This window comes from Cryptococcus neoformans (genome assembly GCF_000091045.1).
Source record: "Cryptococcus neoformans var. neoformans JEC21 chromosome 4 sequence".
Taxonomy (NCBI): domain Eukaryota; kingdom Fungi; phylum Basidiomycota; class Tremellomycetes; order Tremellales; family Cryptococcaceae; genus Cryptococcus; species Cryptococcus deneoformans.
The window spans coordinates 456,640-476,496 of record NC_006686.1 but is presented as its reverse complement, the minus strand read 5'-3'; the positions used below and the strand labels follow the sequence as shown (position 1 = coordinate 476,496).

At 47.0% G+C, this 19,857-nt stretch overlaps 7 protein-coding genes across 7 annotated transcripts; 1 reads left to right on the top strand and 6 right to left on the bottom strand.

The window, feature by feature from the left end:
• Positions 1 to 338: 338 nt before the first annotated feature.
• Positions 339 to 1,564, top strand: CND01770 (expressed protein). Its single transcript, XM_570260.2, has 3 exons — positions 339 to 1,072; positions 1,145 to 1,380; positions 1,434 to 1,564. The coding sequence occupies exons 1-3, from the start codon at positions 1,012 to 1,014 to the stop codon at positions 1,512 to 1,514; spliced, it is 378 nt and encodes a 125-aa protein (XP_570260.1). The 5' UTR covers positions 339 to 1,011; the 3' UTR covers positions 1,515 to 1,564.
• CND01760 (conserved hypothetical protein) lies at positions 1,184 to 2,875 on the bottom strand. Its single transcript, XM_570407.1, has 2 exons — positions 1,423 to 2,875; positions 1,184 to 1,366 (listed from the first exon to the last, which is right to left on the bottom strand). The coding sequence occupies exon 1, from the start codon at positions 2,848 to 2,850 to the stop codon at positions 1,669 to 1,671; it is 1,182 nt and encodes a 393-aa protein (XP_570407.1). The 5' UTR covers positions 2,851 to 2,875; the 3' UTR covers positions 1,184 to 1,366; positions 1,423 to 1,668.
• Positions 2,876 to 3,512: 637 nt separating this feature from the next.
• Positions 3,513 to 6,216, bottom strand: CND01750 (expressed protein). Its single transcript, XM_024656979.1, has 12 exons — positions 6,002 to 6,216; positions 5,917 to 5,946; positions 5,766 to 5,856; positions 5,625 to 5,720; positions 5,389 to 5,560; positions 5,210 to 5,336; positions 4,983 to 5,155; positions 4,786 to 4,927; positions 4,639 to 4,731; positions 4,017 to 4,584; positions 3,754 to 3,963; positions 3,513 to 3,696 (listed from the first exon to the last, which is right to left on the bottom strand). The coding sequence occupies exons 1-12, from the start codon at positions 6,071 to 6,073 to the stop codon at positions 3,587 to 3,589; spliced, it is 1,884 nt and encodes a 627-aa protein (XP_024512721.1). The 5' UTR covers positions 6,074 to 6,216; the 3' UTR covers positions 3,513 to 3,586.
• Positions 6,217 to 6,424: 208 nt separating this feature from the next.
• On the bottom strand, positions 6,425 to 7,978 carry CND01740 (ceramidase, putative). Its single transcript, XM_570262.2, has 6 exons — positions 7,666 to 7,978; positions 7,581 to 7,611; positions 7,180 to 7,530; positions 6,865 to 7,118; positions 6,749 to 6,811; positions 6,425 to 6,694 (listed from the first exon to the last, which is right to left on the bottom strand). Exons 1-6 carry the CDS (start codon positions 7,709 to 7,711, stop codon positions 6,546 to 6,548), a joined length of 894 nt encoding a protein of 297 aa, XP_570262.1. The 5' UTR covers positions 7,712 to 7,978; the 3' UTR covers positions 6,425 to 6,545.
• Positions 7,979 to 8,302: 324 nt separating this feature from the next.
• Positions 8,303 to 9,534, bottom strand: CND01730 (expressed protein). The gene is made up of 6 exons (XM_570264.2): positions 9,393 to 9,534; positions 9,131 to 9,218; positions 9,056 to 9,071; positions 8,895 to 8,988; positions 8,772 to 8,842; positions 8,303 to 8,717 (listed from the first exon to the last, which is right to left on the bottom strand). Exons 1-6 carry the CDS (start codon positions 9,402 to 9,404, stop codon positions 8,495 to 8,497), a joined length of 504 nt encoding a protein of 167 aa, XP_570264.1. The 5' UTR covers positions 9,405 to 9,534; the 3' UTR covers positions 8,303 to 8,494.
• A 658-nt stretch (positions 9,535 to 10,192) lies between these two features.
• On the bottom strand, positions 10,193 to 13,181 carry CND01720 (carboxypeptidase D, putative). Its single transcript, XM_570266.2, has 7 exons — positions 12,510 to 13,181; positions 12,177 to 12,459; positions 11,899 to 12,125; positions 11,541 to 11,851; positions 11,209 to 11,482; positions 10,971 to 11,158; positions 10,193 to 10,918 (listed from the first exon to the last, which is right to left on the bottom strand). The coding sequence occupies exons 1-7, from the start codon at positions 12,733 to 12,735 to the stop codon at positions 10,796 to 10,798; spliced, it is 1,632 nt and encodes a 543-aa protein (XP_570266.1). The 5' UTR covers positions 12,736 to 13,181; the 3' UTR covers positions 10,193 to 10,795.
• Positions 13,182 to 14,471: 1,290 nt separating this feature from the next.
• CND01700 (translation repressor, putative) lies at positions 14,472 to 19,819 on the bottom strand. Its single transcript, XM_024656978.1, has 11 exons — positions 19,610 to 19,819; positions 19,506 to 19,563; positions 19,316 to 19,452; positions 19,193 to 19,268; positions 18,693 to 19,141; positions 18,393 to 18,643; positions 18,040 to 18,344; positions 17,837 to 17,994; positions 17,376 to 17,788; positions 15,204 to 17,313; positions 14,472 to 15,146 (listed from the first exon to the last, which is right to left on the bottom strand). Exons 1-11 carry the CDS (start codon positions 19,735 to 19,737, stop codon positions 14,576 to 14,578), a joined length of 4,656 nt encoding a protein of 1,551 aa, XP_024512790.1. The 5' UTR covers positions 19,738 to 19,819; the 3' UTR covers positions 14,472 to 14,575.
• Positions 19,820 to 19,857: the final 38 nt, after the last annotated feature.

Sequence of the window (19,857 nt, the reverse complement as noted above, 5' to 3'; positions counted from 1 at the left end):
CGTCACATTTTGATAACAGTTCTTCTACTAATAAGCAAATCAGATTACAGAAATATAAGAAGGAGATACAAACTTGAAGCGGCGGCGGCACGTTTACCCACCATATTAGTAATAATATAAGTGATCACGACGATGATAGTGATGATTGACGGATGCCCATTATTAGAGGGGGGGGGGGGGGGGGGTGGACCATAGGTATGATGCATGTTATTGACATTCGTACTGTTATCATGTATCACCCAAATAATACATAGTTTCGAATTGTTGTGTTGGTAATCGAAATTGTGTCAAACTAGTACGAGTACTGCTGTTCTATCGTCATTATTTGGAGGGAGACAGGCAGTACTCTATATTTATTCATTTAATCGTACTATCTACCCCACCCTACAAGCTCCTCTCCTCAGAAAGAAGATCATTTTTAGTAACCACCACCTCACCAACAACAAAGTGATGCTTGAGATCGCCACCAGAACATGACATATGGCCACCAACTACCATCATACGTAAGCGGCAGTGACCATATATAAATATGATGATGGTGGTCGGGTGGTCGTGATGAGTGGTGGGCGATGCCTGACCGCCGCCCCCCGGCCACACCAAAAAAGATAGGAAATAACGTGCGGTAGAAATCATCATAGGGTTTTATGTAACCTAGGAAATCTCTGCAAACAATGACGTAGGGGTCGACATCAGTCACCTGTCACATCCTCGTCATGCGTCATGCGTTTTCAGTTTCCAGTTTCCAACGAGCTTGTGGTCTTGTGCTCCCCCGACAGCGGGAACCAACTTCGATCATCGAGCGCTATTAGCAGACGATTATTAGGGCAGCAGGGAACAAGAGATGACATCTGTCAGGTCTGTCGGAGTAATAAATGGCAGTTTGCGTTTCGCTGCAGTATATAATAAGTAAGGATGCGAGCATTCTCCCGCAGACTGGTCGATTACTATCGTCGACATTCCTCACCTACATATCTATTATCCACAAGCTAGAATCACACAAAGTTCAGAAGCATGTACATCCCCAACGTTCAAAACGTCATTGCTGCGGGTCTCGCTCTCACCGGTGCTTACAGTGGGTCTAATATTCTTCCCACTCTCGTCTATCCCATACCTTGAAATATCATTATTCTGACCGTGGACTTAGCAAGCACCGTGTCATCTGGTAAAATTCTAGACTATGCCGTAGAAAAGTGCATCGACAAAGAGGGCAATCATCGATGCTCCAAACCTTTCCCCGTTACCAAGTCAACCTGTTATGAAATCAAGTGGACCACCGACGGCAAAATCTCTCACACCACTGCCGAAGTCAGAGATGCCGGAAGCAACGAAATTGTGTTTTACCGAGACACCAATGGCGAATGGACCCCTGAAAAGAACGAGGTAATTAGCGAAGTCTCCAATACTGATACGATGTGAACTTACAATGCTACTAGCTCGTCTACGTCGATTTTAAACCCAAAGTATGGGGACAGGGCAACAACACTGTCGAGTATGAGGTTATAACCTGCAAGTAATTTTGATCGGTTAGTGGAATGTGCCAAGGAGAGCAGAAGCATGTATAAAGATATGTTGTCCATTTGATGATGAAGAATATCTATTGTGATTTATGTCGTCGCTTCTTCAACAGCTTGAATTCAGCGTTTTAAGTTCCTTTACTTCAATCCACCTCTAACTGATCTTGTTGTATATATCATTGTACTTTGCCAACGCCTTGCTTTCCAGGCCCTCTCCTTCGAACCTCTTCGGATCCAAAGCTTTTCTTAATCCCGCATCCTTCTCGTCTGCAGTTCCCAGGAACATGTCCGCCAAAAGCCCAGCACATCCGGCCGCGTGGGACACCCAAACCGCCACAGCACACCACAAACCATCTTCAAGCTTTCCTACCAACGGCAGACCGTCGGGTGTGACAGAGAAGAGACCGTTAAATTTTTGACCTCCCTTGAATCTTTCTGCAGTCTCTTGTGGGAGAAGAGAGTAGCCTTCCTTGAGAACATCATCAAATGAAGGCTCCCATTGACCATAGGCAGTTTCCCCGATTTGATCGCTGTGTACATGGATAGGAGCGTGGGCATAAGAACCCAAGCCATCCATCCTGCCATGGTCTCTGGCGTACACATGCTTTGAGGGCCAGCGAACGAAAGGCGTTTTAGATTGGTGATTATTGGGAAGGGAATATGAATATGGGTGAGCAACGGGGACTACCGTTTGAGTGAAGCCGGAGAAGAGCTGAGAAGCCCAAATGCCAGTGCAGAGAATGACGGTGTGGCAATCAATTCGGCCTCGAGAGGTTTGAAGGATGCGACCGTTGCCATTGGATGACTCAATGACAGACTTGACATCGGCATTGAGCAAAGTAGCGCCATTGGATGCTGCCTTGTGCTGTTGGTGGTAAGCAATGGTGATTGTATTTGCTGTGCCGTCAGAGGGAAAAAAGACGCCGGCATGACCGTCTGAGATATCGTCCCGCACGAATGCCCCCGCGATCTGCAGAATTTCTTCCTTGTTGAGCACCTTGGCTTCCAGTCCTTCTTTTTGCGCTCCCTCAAACCTCTTTTCCAAACCTTGGCCTACTTCTAATCCCCCACTTTGGTCGAAACCTCCATCAATGTTCTGATAGTACTTGACTGATCGCTTGGCAAGTTCGGTGAGGACGGGCAGTTCATTGTACTGTCCGACCAAGCCAGGAGCGTGGCCCGTAGAGCCTGGAAGCTCTCGAATGTCGCGGTCAACCAGCACGATGTTGGAACCCAAACGCTCAGAAAGGATAGCAGCAACGCAACTGCCAACGATACCAGCGCCGACAATGACCACCCGCTGATTAGGTCTAGAGGGGAGAGGGACGTAGGCCATTTTTGATTGCCGTATCTCAATGCCGGGATGTTTCACAATAATAATTGTTTGCGCATAAGACGGGAGGAGTTAAGCTCGACACAAGCCCCTCGACGGACATTGGCTAGTCTCCGATGTTCACTTCGAAGGAATTATTAGCTGATGAACGCTCATTTTTTAACTGCTTCTCTTTTTTGTTTTGTCATGTATACCGCATTTTTTTCACATTCTCCTTATGTACGTATACAAATTAGTATCGCCTGCCCTTTACACCCAAATCGGCTATCTTCCCAATTACAATAGCGATTCAAGCGAAATCGATTTTCACAACGAACGGCATCCCTCCATCTAACCGAACAAAAAACATAACCCCCTTTCTCTGTCAGCGGGTGATAGAATGCCTCAGTCCTGGCCTCAGTGGTCATTGCCTGTCCTCGACTAGCTAGAGGGCAAAATGGCCTTCAAGATGCATCTCAATGGCGGAGATCGGAAGAGGCGCAAACTCAACAGATCTGTCAAGGCTGTCATTGAGACAGCTGGATACCGTGATGTCAACAGCTTCGTAGCCGGCTTTTACGTGGCCGATGACTTCTTAGCTCAGGCCCTCAAGACCGCTAGTGTTGACTCGTACCGAAATGTGACTGATCGGGTTACACAATTAGCATTATTTTGAGCCATTCGTACCATGTGTAATGTTATTGCATATGCCGTACGCCTTTACTGTCTGGACTAATTTAATTCGAGTTGTTGCAGAGGATTAACCTTTACAAATCTCACCCAAACCATAAGCGACGGAAGGAGGGAATCTGAAAGATGAAAGGCTCTGTCCGAAAGTGTCCGCTATTCTTTTCACTGCTTTGTCACACGCTAATGTCAAGCGTAAGCGTGCGGTTTCACATGCCTCAGGCTCTGATGGTTACTTACAACCAATGGCTACATAAAGGTCCTTCTTCACCTCGTCCATTGCACCACTTTGAGCAGGACCAAGTAATCTAGTCTGGGCTAGCAGCTGAACCTCAAGTGCAAAAATTGCTTCACGGAACCTGACAATGGCTTCCAAAATAGCAGGTAACACTTGTTGGACGTTTCCATAGGTATCCTCCTCAATTGAGGCGATTGAAAGGATAACTAGGACTAGGATCAAAAGTCAGCACAACCAGGACCTTTCAAAGCCAGCGATTACTCACTCTCAATAACTCGTTGGGCAACGAGTACTTCCCCCAAAACAGACCTCACAGACCTTCTCCCCCACTCCTTCCCTGCCCACTCATTCACACCTTTCCTGGCACCCTTTGCTTCACTGACGATGGCACCTCCGACTGGATTCCCTTCAATCCGTCCGACCACCCTATCTTGGACACTCTCAACATGTTTTATGGCCAAAGTGCCAGCTTGGCCAAGTTTGACGACAGGGGAAGGAGCAGTCGCTTGAATGGGGCCATCAAGTATGCTCTTTAGGTTGAATGTCGATTTAGGCTTGGCTAAAGGTCTGAAGATGTCGGCTTGACGAATAGAAATTTTTCTTTCATCGTGCGCAGTGGATATGCCACTAGCAGCGACGGGCGAAGACTTTGTATTCTGGGGCTGGATTGTGACCCCCCGGTTAACCAGGACATTGTGAACCTTTCCGAATTGGAGAAGTAGTTCTTGACAGAGTTGGCTAATCAAACTAGGCGATTTTGAAATGTCATCGAAGAATATCTTGCGGTGTCGAGGGATGCTAACCACCCGCAGAAGTTCCATCAAAGTGAATTGCTATAGGCAACAGTTAGCTAACGATGGGTATTGCAAAGATTGCTAGATTCTCACCAAGTAGTAAGGATCTTGAGATTTGAGAGCTGTAATGAGGTATATTTCAAGGCTCAATGGACTCTTTTTGTAAAATTCGTCAAAGTGGATTGGCTACAATATGTTGTTAGCTACGGAGGATGATTATACATAGCAAGGACAGCTCACCTGAGTAGTGTAGGCTGCCAGACCCTTGACGGGGAATTGCAACGCGAGGAGAGTGAGCATGTTGAGAGTGAGCATTGGTCCGAGCAACGCCCATGGACCAGGTGTCTTGGACGTAGAGCGCGCAAAACTTCCCAAGAAAGGCCTGTTGTCCCGCCCGTCAAGGCGTCATCCAAATGAAAGCGTGGAACTTTACTTACCGCACAGCCACTCCCCACAATCTCCAATTGACCCATTGCCAAATGAAACTTCTCAAGCCCAGCCAGCAGTATGCAAAAGGTGTCGAAATAGACCACAGGAAAGTGAATCCAATCCTACTAGATCCCCAAACGTTGTCGAAAAGAGCGATTTTGACAGCTTGAGCAAATGGTTTCTGTACAGATTTCATTGTTAGTGAAATGGTTGCAGAATCCAAAGTGGCTATTACCCTTTCTCGAGGCCAGTCGGCTTTAAGGTTGTCATTGAGGATATCACGGGCGGCAGCGACCAAAAAGAGGCAAGCATTCGAAGCGGTAAGGATAAAACGGCTTTCATTCAATTGCCAGGGATGTCGCCTATGCCTGATGTCAGCACCTGTTGAGATCTGACGACGTAGGAAAGACTAACGGGGTTGAATTGAACAGTGTCATATCCTCTCTACCCAAGAGCGTAAACCAAACATTTGTTATGGTAATGCTGAAGACTGCGTAGCTAAATAGTAAAGTGATCACGCGCTGGTTCCAGAACGAGGAGACGATAAGACCAATAAGTGAAGAGCGTGGCGACGGCCGATAAGGCTCTAAGGCAAAATCATCAGCAACATTGAGCAGCCAGCATGTTTTATCCAAGGTTTATCGACTTACGTGTTATGAAGCTCTTTCTAACTCTCAAGAGAAAAGCAAGAGATAAGAACACTGGAAAACTGGAGAGGACCGCAAAAGGCACTTTCGATATGTCACCTGATCACGGTCAGTTAACCGCTGTGGGGTGAAAGCTAGACATACCTGAAACAAAAGCTGAGAATAACGAGAGAAGTACAGCTATCCATAAAGCGACTCGGCTCATAAGGGTCATATATCGCTTGGCCAAAAATTTCTGTAGGTGCGCCATCAGTAAATTCACAAGTAGAGGTACTGAACCATATAAGATACACACCCGATACTGTCGTTCTATCTTCTGTAAGGGCTGTAGGAGGGGTATACATCAGTACAGCTCCAGTGCATGAGGCATGGAAGCTTACAGTCGTAGCGGGTTTTGAGGGAGCAACTGCAGCCCCTCCTGAAGGAAGAGGCCGTGGTTGTAGTACCGGCATGAGCTGCTGATCTGCTCGGCAAGCTGATTCCCCTCGATTAGCCAGATGGGTTTCCGGAAATCCCTGGTCGAGCTAAATGGCCAACAGAAGGCTTTAGGGCGGTGAACCGAAGAATTTCTTAGTGTAAGGAAAGTCAGATTCCGATTACGGTGCTTGTTTGAGCGACAAAACAAGACGGGGCGACGGACCACCAACACAGATCAGGACACCCGATTACTATCGCTTCTGTAATTCAACGTAAGTACGAAGGAAGTCTACTACTTTACTGCGTGCTGTTGCCCCTTGCATGGATACCACGTAGGTGCTTATAATTAATCATCTACTTATTAGGAGCCCAAACCTGCAGTATATACCTCGAATCACTTATGCATAAACGCTGAAATCGTGCTGTATTTTCCTAATACAGATGCTTGGCTACTACATAAATCCAATAAAATCACCGGTATTCCTCTCAACATACGATTGATCTAGCTCAATCTAGCTTTTCAGGTGGGGTAATGGTTCCCTTCCAGTCCTTCGACTCGGGTTTACTAGCTACCTGTGGACGATGATTCACCGTAGGAAGCCATCTGCCGTCGATATGATAACCTTTTATGTCATCTTTGATAAGACAGTGGAGGACTGTGACAGAACGTAATGAGCTTCACTATCATGTTGATGGCCAAATGCACCTACGGATGGAAGCCGTGAAAATCAAATAAGCACCGTATCCTGTCATATAATGCCAATAGGCGTGTCCTGGATACAAATCAACGCCTCGTTCTTCGCAGTGCCGCTTCTGAATGACCCACCTTCCACAAGTACACCGAACGGCCCAATCATGGATCTGATAGCTCTTAACTGCCCACAGAAGATATTGTCAATGTTCCAGATGCCGAACCCAGTAGCGAAGGTGACAATCCCCCAGGCCATCATTATGCCAATAGTACGGCGGGCTGGATGTCCTGCAGGAAGATCGAACATAAGGGCTATGGTGCGAAGGGTAGCTGTAATAAGGATCGCAGCAAAAGCAACTTGGTGGTAAACGGGGTTTGGAAGACAGATGCTAACGATAAATTGTGTTAGTTACAAGCTCCATATAATCAGCAGGTTGCCATCTCACGTACTATGAAACAGTCACAAAGGCATCCCAAGCCAACAATATCAAGGGTCCAATGGTACCGAAACGCGGTTCAAAACCTGGTAAAGTGTCGAGCACGAGGTAGGCGGCATAAGACACCACATAGATCATGGGTAGTTCGTCCATCAACTGCCATTCCCATCTCAAGCTCGCATGGAAACCAAAGCTTCCCACGCCAATCAAGCTAAGGCCAAGATAGCACAGAGCATATCTTTTGCGTAGGCCGTTCTTGAGGACAGAGTAGCACCCATAGAGACCAATGAGGAATGAGGGGAGATTGGAAAGAGTGTTAACGAACTCAGCAATGTATGGGCTGTGGGAATAGTTGGTTTCGCACCTAGGTAACTGTTTGAGCCCTAAGTTCGAATAAGAGACGTGAATACCCACCAGTCAATGGTACTCGTATGCTCTCCCCAAACTGCTTGACAGTTAGTTTCGGGTTTTCAAAACTGTTGGGTGGTGTTGCACGTACAGCCGCTGGACACTTGATCTCCTCTAAGCTTGTCGAAGGCTCCCATCCTAGTATTTCACACCAAAGCTACAAATCAAGAGCTACGTGTATGCAGAGGATGTAAAGAATGAGTCTGAATAAAATGTCCGGGAGAGCAGAAGGGCAGGCGGAAAAGATGTGGAAGAATACCCTCAACAGGGATTATGGACAGAATAGGCCCCCGTGGAGGAAAGAATGAAATGACAGGAGTTGCGGAAACAAGAATTGTATGATGCTGCGGTAATCAGTAATGACAGCGAGAACGGGAAAGGAGCCTGCATTTCTTGCGTTATTATTTGGTGAGCATAAGAAGAAGTGCAGACAGACGTAAGACGTCAGGGTAAAAGGGCTGTGAGTGAATGGGAAAGTGGAGGTTCGAGGCTCGGGAATCATAATTATGTTTTAGCATCCGCGGGCCTTTCCGGCACTCCCGGCATGCCAGCATCATTCATGAGCCGATCCGCAACCTGTCCGGTTTTCGATTGTCAACCAGTATTTGTTTGTTTTTATATCATGATCAACCATACCGTGCCATACGTTCTCTATCTTGCACTTTGATAATGTGAATAACATCACATAAATCTGCAAACCACTTAGAAATGGTTAGCCGAGACGAATGAGACAGAGACTGAGGTCACATCTGATTATTTCCCGGCTACATGCGTATATTATCAAGCCATTATATTAATATTCTTTGTATGTATAAATAATTTATATCTGTTCGCCAGCTCTCTCCACCTGTCAATCTCTTATACAGGTCATCCACCTCCTTATTCAGCATCCAACTAGCTTGAAAAGGCATCGAATCTTCCTAGACCGCAAGTTCGGCGCTCAACCTGTCTCCTCGTCGAAGAGCTGCTCCAGCAATAGTAAGGAGGAAGATGAAGAAGATGGTCATGATGATCCACTCAATCCAAGCAAACGCTTCCGCCGCTACAAGGGATGAACAGTGGGCAACGTCGGAGACGCTACATCGCATTCCGCCACCAAGTGCCGCAGTATAAGAAGCAGCAGCGGCAAGCCAGAAGATCCAACTGAGAGTATCCTAAATCAGTCAAGGAACAGGTCATTAATCCATATGAACCCACGTAACAGTCCAGATGGCAAGATGGCTAGCAATGGAGGAGACGAAGCTACCGGCCGCAGCAAGGAAAGCAGCCTGAGTCTCCATCAGTCAACCGCACATAACAGACAGTACCAGGTCATCTTACCATGTAAGCGGCGGCAAAAACTACAGTCCACCAGGAGGTAAATACGAGGAACTTAAGTCGGTCTCTGTAAGAATGAGAGGGGTAGGTGTCGTCACTATTTGAACACAACGGATTGGTCAACTTCGAACTGTGAGTTTTCTTCGAACGAGGAAAAAATGCACTCATTAAATTGCGCGACTAATGGAGGTGCCAATCAGCAAAGTGGCAATCTAGCTTGATACAATGTCAAAGCTCACCCAAATAAGCAGTGATACATCCTTCAATGATGGCGAAAAGGAGTAAGGCACCCATAAAGGCCGGGTGTCCTCGGCGAATGTGAGTAGACTTAGATTACCGGACGCCAGCCAAATGAGGATGGTGTAGTATAGAGGTAGGTGGATGGTAGTAGAGGGGGCAAAATAGTTTGAAAGTCAGCTCATCTCGGAATAGTCTACTCGCTCCAACCCGCCAGGCGGCGGTAATGGTGTCGAACTGCCTGCCAAAGGGTTTGACACTCACGACGTCGACCATAATCGCTTAATTATTGTAGGTTATTGTGTGAGATAGATAGTGACGCTTGTTGGGATGGTATGGAACTGTTGTCTACAGAAAGGATGCGGGCGGTAAAGATCACCTTTAAGAGAAATTCTGGAATGAAAAGAAAGACAAGGAAGATCTCGTTCAAAATGCGAAAAGCGCACCAAATGAGCCTGTTGTCCCCTTTCGGTCATACGACGACGTCATCAATGGGTGTCAAGTTACGTAATTGCACCCTCACTCAAAAGTGCACGACGACGACCATCGTCCTGCGTAGTAGGTTCGGCTCGGCGATCATTTGATGTTCTCGGTTGTCGATGATGCAGGAGGGCCGCGGGGGGCGAGAGGCGAAGGCCAGTTCTACGTAGCTCCTATTCTTTCCTTCTTCTTTGGCAATATAGGGCCTAATAATAAATAAAGCCTGAAATATAAAAATGCTCATGTTGATGACGTTCCTGTCTCATTTCTCATTCTCATCAAGAAGAGCAGCAGTGATGATGATGGGGTTGAAAATTGATAATAATGTGATTACAACTAGTAGTCATACTTATATAGAATTTTACTTCATTAAAAAAAGTGTTCCGGCGGACGTCCGACGACCCGCTTCACCACTCGATGGACCGGATGTTTCGTCGGTCACTTATCAGTTCAATACCCTGTGCTCTTGCTACAGTATATTTTCGTGAAAAGCGTTATTATTATCTACTATTACTGTACCACTATCATTACCAATGTTTAGGGCAGTATTTCACCCGGAGAATGAAGCGCAAGCTACGTTAATGCATAATTGTGCTGTAGGAATGTGATGATGCCTGCCGCGCCACAGTACTCCAGATGACCATTTCATCGCTAATCGTCTATTATTGTAAGGATGGATGATGGCGATAAATGCCATAACAAGATGATATTGAATTTGTGATCTTGACTTAGAATGGAAGGTCATCCCCGCGACAACGAATGCACTCACGAACTGTGAGATTCTTTATACGAACCGTACAGCTGTGCGCTCTACTGCTCGTCCGTCTTCCTGCTGCGATGTCCATTACGTTGCCGTCCTGCACATACTACAGTTGTACTTAGTGCTGTGCTTTTATTATGTTGGTGGGCGGCAACAGGAAAAGATCAACTGGAGTTGAGAACTACGAGCTTCGACAAGAACTCTGCAGTAGTACGCCACATGTTGAATGGGACATTCATCGGCGGTTGTTATTACACGAAGCCATTATAACAAGAAACAGAAATGTTTGCCATACACAATGGAGGTAAAACTACTCACACAATCCTCCTTGCTTCATCCAATAAAATAATTGTCCTAAGCTTTCAAAATAAACTTCACTGCAACTTGGAAGGCTAACCAGTCAATGATCAGATGGATAAAGAGATCGTTACAGTCTGTCTACATGACCAAGGAGCCACTGCAGGTGCCTATAAGCAGATCTCGGCTGGTACTGAGGCTGCATGTGGCCTGATTGGAAAGTTTCTGCCCACATAAGACCTCGCTCGTAGTGCTAGATTGACGTGTCAGTATTTTGTTGTAAATAGCATGTAGTGAAGACTCGCCTGAATGCCCATCACGCCTTGAGTACCGGGATATCCATGGAGGCCGTTGCTCTCAAAGACAGATGACCATTGGGTGTCGTTGATATCGATAACAATGTATTCCGAAGGGGGAGATTGGAACCCAAGATGCCCATTCCAAGTCATATTCTGAATAGCAAGAAGGGTGCCATTGGTAATGATAACCATATCTAGAACGAAGTCAGAAGTATGCAATGTTTATTTGAGCAGTGAAACTTACCAAAGTCACCATTACTGACTAAGACCCTATTTGTAGCCTCGATAACTCTAGGCAGGACCTTTTGAATAGGATCCACTGACAAGTCTCCGTTACTTTGAGGCCCTCCTTCGCCCCCAACAAAGACTGGGCTAGCTGCACAGCCGGCCCACTCAATATGCTTGGGAGCGTGAATTGCAGCTTTAACTTCGGATCTGTTGAAGTAGACGCCACCGGGTGCATAGTTGAGCTGAGTAGGCATGCCAAGGACGTCCCACGGGAGAGGACACATGAGATTCTGTGCACAAATTCAATTAGTGAGAAGGCCCAAAAAACAAACAAGAATTTCAGCTCACAACCCCGTAAATATTAAAACAAGGGTTGATCTGGAGGGCCAGATCATTGACCATACCGAAGATGTCACACATTATGTCCACGGGATCGTTGTAGTCGAAAAAAAGTGGGGGCTGGTTTTCAGTCGGAGGAAACTTAAAGTACCTGTCTATATACTCCTTGTAACCGCAGACCTCGTGGAGCTGTTTGAGTTCAGCCATGGTGGTTTTGTTGAAATTGAAAAGATTGGCATTGGCTTCGACGAAAGAATAGGTAAGGATCTCTTCTTGCACATTGATGGTTTCACCGATAGTAGGGTCGTACATAAGGGCCCCTATTTGATTCAATACAATACTATGCTGGAAATGCATTACCACTTACCAGAAAGATTGTAATATGTTTTGTCTTGCGCATCCAACATTGCCGCGCTGATATAAGGTACATAGCGACCTGCATATGATTCTCCAGTGACATAAATTTTATAGTTTTTGATTCCAAAGATATCCTGGAAGTTCTTGAACCATTTGATAAAGTCCTGGGCAATCTCTTCTTCTGTCGTAGCCTTAGGCGTACCGATTGAGAACCCAGTGCCAATAGGTTGCTCTACCCTACACCACAAATAAAGCTCGTATTGAATTGAGTTGGTGTAAAAGACTCACCAGAGCATGTTAGTCAAATTTACCCATGAGTAGGGGTTGATAACAGGCGCATACGTTCCAGGTTGCCAAATCCATAAACCGTTCTCTTGGAACCAACCCTCTAGAGAGCTACATCCGGGACCGCCGTTGAGCCAAATTGTGAGATCTTTGGAGTCTTTTCCCAATTTCGGCTGGAAAACGAAGAAGAGGGCTTCCGACTGGTTGTTGTAGTCGATAGGTATGAGGCCGCTGTAAACCTCACCAAGGTCGAACTGGACATCAGGAAGATATTTGATGAAGAATTCTGAAATAGACTATAAGGGCTTGGTAGTCAGTAGAGAAAGAGCTACATACCGGAAGTTCTGTTGTTGTAAAACTTCCTTTTTGGGTGCCTTTCCAGGAGTGCACGGCTTTCCTCCATTCTTGACGTCTCTCTAGCGAGAGCCTCCCTTTTAGCCTCCCTCATTGAGGCAAGAGCAGCAGGTCTTCGACCACGTAGACCATGGGTGTATCTGGCGGTTCCGACGACTGACCCCAGAGCGAAAGCCAGCAAGGCGGTCGTTAGTAGTTTACACCACATTATAGTAAGATGGCGTTGGATACTAGGGTCCAAGGCAGAGTGTGAGGTTATAGGCGGCTCCTACAATATGTTGAGTAAAAGTGGACGACGAGAGGAGGGGGCCTGGGTGGTTCGATGATAGGCTATTATTGTTAGTTATACTTCCTAATTCCTATACCTGTGAGTCCGTTGCTTCTCTGTCAACGATGCGCTGTGTAAGTAAGTGTCAAGATTTTCTCTTTTTCCGTAAAGCAACTTGCGATCATCTTCCGCTCTTCATTCGCTGCTTCTTTGTTGTGTTGTTGTCGATCGCGAAAATGATGGTACGATGAGGGCATACAACAGCAGACAGCATAACTCTCGGCAATTGTCAACGATTATACGCTGCCGCACATGGCATCACCATTTCAATGTACGCCCGGTGTGCGGGGCGTTATAAACCTTAATGGATGGCCTTGAAAGGCAATCGGGGGAATGGGTCTAGAATGTGCATGTAAAACCATAGCGAGTTGTAACGATTTTGTGGCGACGAGTGGTAGGCCGGACATAGCCGATAACGAATGCAGAAAAAAAATCAATTAATTATGGACAGATCCCGAACCTTTTTATTTAAATATTGCCTGCCCGCCATTAGAGTTGATTGTGAGCAAGAAGAGTCCCCCTTAACTGATCTTGGCTAAAAGCATGGCAAAAATGGTACGTTGCATATGCAATACTATTGTAGCATGAAATGTTACAAAAGAAGTACCTTTTTCTGCGTACTCAGACCGTAGTAGGCATGCACTTCGTCGTCGACTCGACTTGGTCCAGCGAGATACACCCCCACCTCGCACATCATCATTACTACTATTTTTTTTTCATAAGGGCAGATTTTTCACCCCTTTATCTGCTGATGGGGACTTTCGTCTACGAAGCGGTTCTCAAAAGTTAGTTTTGCCGCGTCGGGCAAGAGTAGTAACTAAATACTACTACTACTACTTCTTCTTCTGCTCACATCGCTACCTGCCATCATCGACCCATCGTAGTATTACTACAAGACAGTTGAGATCCAGGCATTTGGGCAGATCCAGGTCCGGAACCTTCTTCGTTCTTAGCGTTTGACTTCCGGATCTCAAATCCAGATTTTTAGACGGTCACATTAATTGAGCCACGCACGGCTACTACTGGTGGGAACTTAAGTTTATTATTATGATCTTCTTCTTACCGTCAGTTAGGTCAGTATCTTTACAAGTCTCCTGTTTACCATATTTTCTTTCTTCGGACCTATGTATGAGTCCCACGCATGAAGAAGCGCAAGAATGCTGCTATAAACACTACTTTACATCCTCTTAATACTATATGATGTACACAGCGCAGGAATAGTGCATCATCCGTCCGTTCCTGGGTCCTCCAGCAGGACCTCGTCCGGCCCATCATTAATTGCTGGCTGCCGACCGCACGCTGATGACATGATGAACGCCCTGCGTATGGCCTGTCAACAGTATATATTCCATACCTATTGAGGAAACACCTTATCTTTGCCGCAAGATTGCCAGCAGCGGGGCATCAATCCTCACATTTCAACAAGCCTATTATTTGGTAATCATCCTTCATCAACAACAAGCATATGGGGAGCTAATAAAGATTTATCTCCTCTTATCTCGCTAATGAATTGTTTCATGCTATCGTGCCGCGTGAGTAGCCAGAAAATGGCTGCCTATATAGCTCCGATTAACGCGTAGTGGTGTTACTCTAAAATCTACAACCACTCGCTGAGCACGGAGCGACAACGGTTGCATTGTGGTATATATATATATATATGTACTTGCAATGCATTGTTGAAATCGTTTGATGCCTTCTTAATCACATATCATTTGTTCGATCATTCTGTAAGATCTAATTTAGTCGCGGCGTCATCTTTCGCCCCATCTTTGGTCTCAATCAAGCCCGCCTCTTCAACCACTTTCTTTCCCCACGCCAAAGCCTGCCAGCTCTCATCTTCCCAAGGTGCAAGCATTACGCTCCTGACTACTCCTTTCATCCCCTTCGCATCTCCTTCCATCAACTCTCCTATGCCAAGCAATCTTTCCTCCTTGGCTTTGACTTCAGCAGTTCCTTCCTTAACATTTTTAACAGCGAGAACATCAAGCGCTTCCTTTGATTTGCCAGCCTTGATGAGGGCTTCTACAAGGCGGTTCCGTATGCTTCGAGATGCTGGTGCGGCCTGAGAAGCGGACTGTAATGTATTGTAGGCGTCTTCCTCTCGACCCTCAGAGATAGCTTGTAGATAGAGCACGAGATTGGCCTGTCCAGAAGGATCTTGTACTCTCTCCGCGATAGGTCGAGTAAGGAGCTCGGAGACAGCAGCATTAGTAAGATCTGCGTCGGAGGATACGAGCGCAATGGCCGCCAGAGTAGAGATAACTCCAAGAGATGGTCTTTCTCGAGCCAAACTGTAATAACGAGATAAGTATATCGATTTCACTATATGCAGACCGGCAATTACATACCATTCCATGAGGTTACTTTTTGCTGTCTCCTTCGCATCATTCCCTCCCAACCCCCACAACGTTCTACTCAGGAGCACTGCCACCTTCTCCTTGACATCGTAGTCCTGATTCTGTGTCGCTGCGTCTAAACTTGCTTGGAATGCCTCCAGGCTTTCATCAATCTGTCCAAGCCAGTAGAATGCCAAACCTTGCAGGAGCTTGCATTGCGGCTTTAGAGAAACTGCACTCGGTTCAGATGAAGACGCAATGAGCTCCCAGCAGTTGTTGAGCGCATCAAGAGATTCTAAGTACACGCCAGCAGAAAGGCGAACTCGACCGAGGTTGCAAAGGGCAACAGAATAAAGGTTTTCAATTTCCCCCGATTCAACTCGCTCAAATTCCTCTTCCAACACAGCAGCGGCATTTTCAAGTGACAACGCTGCTTCCTCGACAAGACCCAATCGCTCGCATATGAGAGCATAGAGATGAGCAGCAGTGGAATCGCGCGGGCGCTGATGACAGTAATGCTTGAGGGCAAACGCGGGTTGATGAAGAAGACTAGAATCAACAGAAGCGTTGGGGCGGAAGAATTGGGCGAAAGTCGCCGCTGCAAGAGCAAGGTCCGCTTCTAGAAGGGATTGGGCTGAGAGTGTCACTGAGTGTGAAAAGAGTGCCTTGGCATGCTCTTTATCACCATGTCGGTCAGCTAACAGGCCTTGTCCATACCAAGCCCTCGCAGAATCGGGATCAATGATTTGAGCCTTGAGGAAACATTGATTGGCGAGATCGAGATCATCCAAATGCAGATACAAGTATCCCAAGTTGACCCAAACAACTGGATCCTTGCTGTAGAGCTCGAGAGACACTACAAAAGCGTGTTGAGCAACTTGTGGGCCAGCAGTCGCACAAATCACACCCAAAGCATTCCAAAGCCTTTCATCGCCTGCGTTCCTATCCAAAGCTGCCCTTACAGCGCTGATAGCGGTCTTAAGACATTGCTTCCTCTCATCGCTTTCGATAAGTTTGCCAGCCAATGTATGCAAGGCGCTGGCATAGTCATACAATGCTGGATCGATAACACGGGGCTCGTTCTTGAGAATATGGGCACGATACGCGAAAGCGAAGATCGAAGCCCGGAGAGAAGTGGTGGTGGAGACAACATCTTGAAGGAGATTTGCTGCATGGCCGACACCTGGTGTTGTTGACCGACGATCGGTGTCATCTTCAACAAGGAAAATCAGCACCGGTTGTACAACCGTAAACGAATCCTGCGCCTCCTCAATATTTGATTCTTGTCCGCTCAATTCATAGGTAGCGTCGCCAATAAGCTTCCATCCCCATGCCTTGTGAGCCTTTCCTGACTTGAGCACCTTCATAGCCAACTCGATCGCTCGATGGAATGCTCCTCTTGACCTTTCTCTAAAGCCTCCCGTTCCGGTCTGTCGTCCGAGAGAAAGGTTCGCCTCCGCCAAAGCCGCAATTACACCAACATCCTCATCCTGGGTGATTTCCAAGACTTTCTGATAGGCTTCAATGGCTTTGTCGAAAGCGCCGAGCTGGCTTTGAGTTTGACCGATATTGTAGAGAGCGCGCCAGTTGTCGGGATCGAGGGTTAGGGCATGGTCAAATGTCTTGAGTCCTGCCATGTGTCGCCCGCACTTGACGTAACTCTCGCCTAACATAATCCACGTGGATACATCCTGATCATCGGCACGAAGAGCGATCTGATAGGCGGCGGCGGCCTCAGCATATTTTTTATAATGCATCTCGGAAGAGCCGAGTGCTTTCCAAGCCCAACCATTTTGCGGAGCAAATCTTCCTTTAGCGTTCAATACGTCCCCGCCCGCCACACCCTCCAGACCCCCTTCGCCTTCCATCACACGCACGGCGATCGTCCTCACCCTTGCCCACTCATCTTCATCGGCGTATCCATTTGCCAGTCGATAAGCGGCATCAGTTTCTGTGGCGTCAAGCTCGAAAGCTCGTTGAAAGCATTTGAGGGCACGCTCGTTATCGGGAGGGGTTGCGGATGAGTAACAGACTCCAAGGGAAGTGTAAGACGCCGCAAAGTCTGGGTGTGCACGGACAGATGCCATAAACCATTCTTCGGCATGTTGCTTACTTTCCTCATCTAAAAAGGCAATCATCTTGTTAACTTCGATTGGATAGTCTTTCGAGGACCCCAAGACTCACCTCCGATCATCCACTCAGTCCTGCCCAATCTCCACCAAGTCCTCCCCCTCTCCCTTGCTTCTGCCTCTTTTTCTTTTTCTGTCTTGGTGTCTCTGACTTCTATGACCTCCTCCAATATATCTCTCCCTTCCTCGAGCTTTCCTTCGTTGGCCAAACACCAGCCGACTTCTTCCTTTGAATCCAACCTTTCCTTTTCGCTCCCGCCATCTTGGACAATTTTTTCGAAATGATGACGAGCATCAGACCATTGGCCGGCAGTTTCGTAAATTTGTGCACGGGCAAAACGGGCCTCATTATTGGTCGGATGGATTTTGAGCACTGTCTCAAGGATGCGCGCTGCACGGACATGGTGTTTGGGAGGGTAATGCGGGACGAGGGCTACGCCCAGAACTGTATCGAGGTCTGCGCGAACGCTAAAGAATGTGTTAGTGACATATAACGTTAGTTAATCATGTACTTACTTGGAAAGAGTGATACCTCTCTCAGCTTCCAGTCCGGTAAGAAGCTTGCGGGCCTTCTCAGCAAAGCTTATCGCGCTGGACCAATCTTCATCTTCAAGCGCGATTCTCGCCATCACCCTATGGGCAAAAATGGACATCGGAAGTTGGTCGACAAGTTTCTGAAATTCCCGTCAGTACTTGAATTACACAGAATGGAGACTAACAGTCATCGACGAGAACAGCTCCTCTCTTTCCTCCTTTTCAACGTCCTCTGACACATGGATTTCCCGCAGATGGGCTCGACGAGATTGTCTCTTTGTTAAAGCACCTCGCCCGCCCTTGTGACTCTTCCGGTGCTTTACAGAACCCTCGGCTTTCTCGTCTCTTTCGTATGCTTCTGTTTTTGAAGAATCTTCCTCCGTTTCCGGCAAAGGACGTTTGAACCACCGGCAGTATTCTTCTATAAAGCATGCCATAGGAGAGTTGGGAAACGCTTCAGAATACTTGTGAAGCAAATCAATATCATAGACTAAAGGACAATTAGTACAATTTGATATATGATAGAGAAAACACATACACAAAGTAGGCTCATCTTTGCCCTCTAACACCCATCGCCAGCCCTCCTCGGCGCCCTTGGCCGAGATATCGAGTAGGACGAAGCCATCGGCGAGCGCATTGACATGAGAGAGAGCTTCTGTGCGATTCGGAGCTACATATTGTTTGGCTTTGAAGAGCGCCGGCTCAACAAGTTCGTTGGAGGCGTTGGCCGGCATCTCAGCTTGTGAGGCTTTACCAGCAGACTCTTTGGAAGCTATTTTATTTTCGACACTGCACAGAGTATGAGCCTCCATTGCCCAGTCAACGAATAATGACATACGGAAGAGCAGCGACGAGTCTCCTCCAAAATTCGAATTCCCGAATTTCAACCTCTCTTCGAATCTCCTCTTCCACTTGTGGATGACCTGCAATCTCTTTCCAGAGATCGACCAGCCTCATGCCTTCTGTTCCGAGTATTTCTCTGTCGACTTTCCTCCTGACATCCTTCTCTGTTCCAGCACCTAGGCGCTTGCGCTCATTATTAACCCGTGCATCGATCTTCTGTTTAATCTCAATTTCCGAGCGGATCAGGGATACCAATGCGAGAGAAAGAGATCCAGCAAGGTGAACAGGGTGGGGAAGAGGGGAAGGAAGAGTCGGCAGGATGTCAGATGCTGATGGGTAGACAGGGATGGCTAGAGGAATGTAAGTCCCTTGGGGTGGCGTCACTGACTGCAAAAGCCCCGCTACAGGCGATGAAGGGAGAAGAAGATCAAGAGTCCGATAAAGCTATGTGGTTGTAAGCAGTGATCTGCACAAATGGAAAAGATATGCCTGCACTTTTTCCTCAGGCCCATGTTGCTCTCTGACCTCTAATAATTCTTTAAGAACCTCTGCAAGCTTTTCGTCATCCTGTCTGTGATGACTGTCAGAACTAGCTGGGTGTCGCAAAGGTTTACCTACTTCTCAAACGTCGTTTGCACTTGCACCTCTAAGAAAGTCGCAAGCTTTTCCCAACTTTGGTTTTTGTGGTACAGCCGCCGTAGCCCAACGGATGCGAGAGGATTGTTGGGATTCAATTTATAAGCATGAAGATATGACTGTTGCCTCTGATCAGTCTGCCTTTTGTGATCTGAAGACGAGCTGTACTCACCTTTTCCGCTTCGTCCAGCCTTTGAAGTTGAGTGAGGGCGAGCCCTCGAAAGACCAGACTTGACGAGTCAGCTCCGAACATATTTCCATGGTGAGCTGGCTTACACCTGATCAGCTTCTGGTGAGTCTGGGCCGATGGACTTGAGAAGTTCGGTGGCCTCATAGAGAGCGGATTCGGAGTTCTTTTCTCCTAAGTGAGCCTTGATAGACTTGAGGGCATTCTTCGTAGCCATGGCCGTCTCGTGGTAGTTGCTGAAAGAGTCGGTCTTATGGTCTATGTATATGGTAGATGGCCTCCGACTCCTGCCCCACCGATCACTGCTGCTGCTGTAATTGTGACGACGACGACGAAG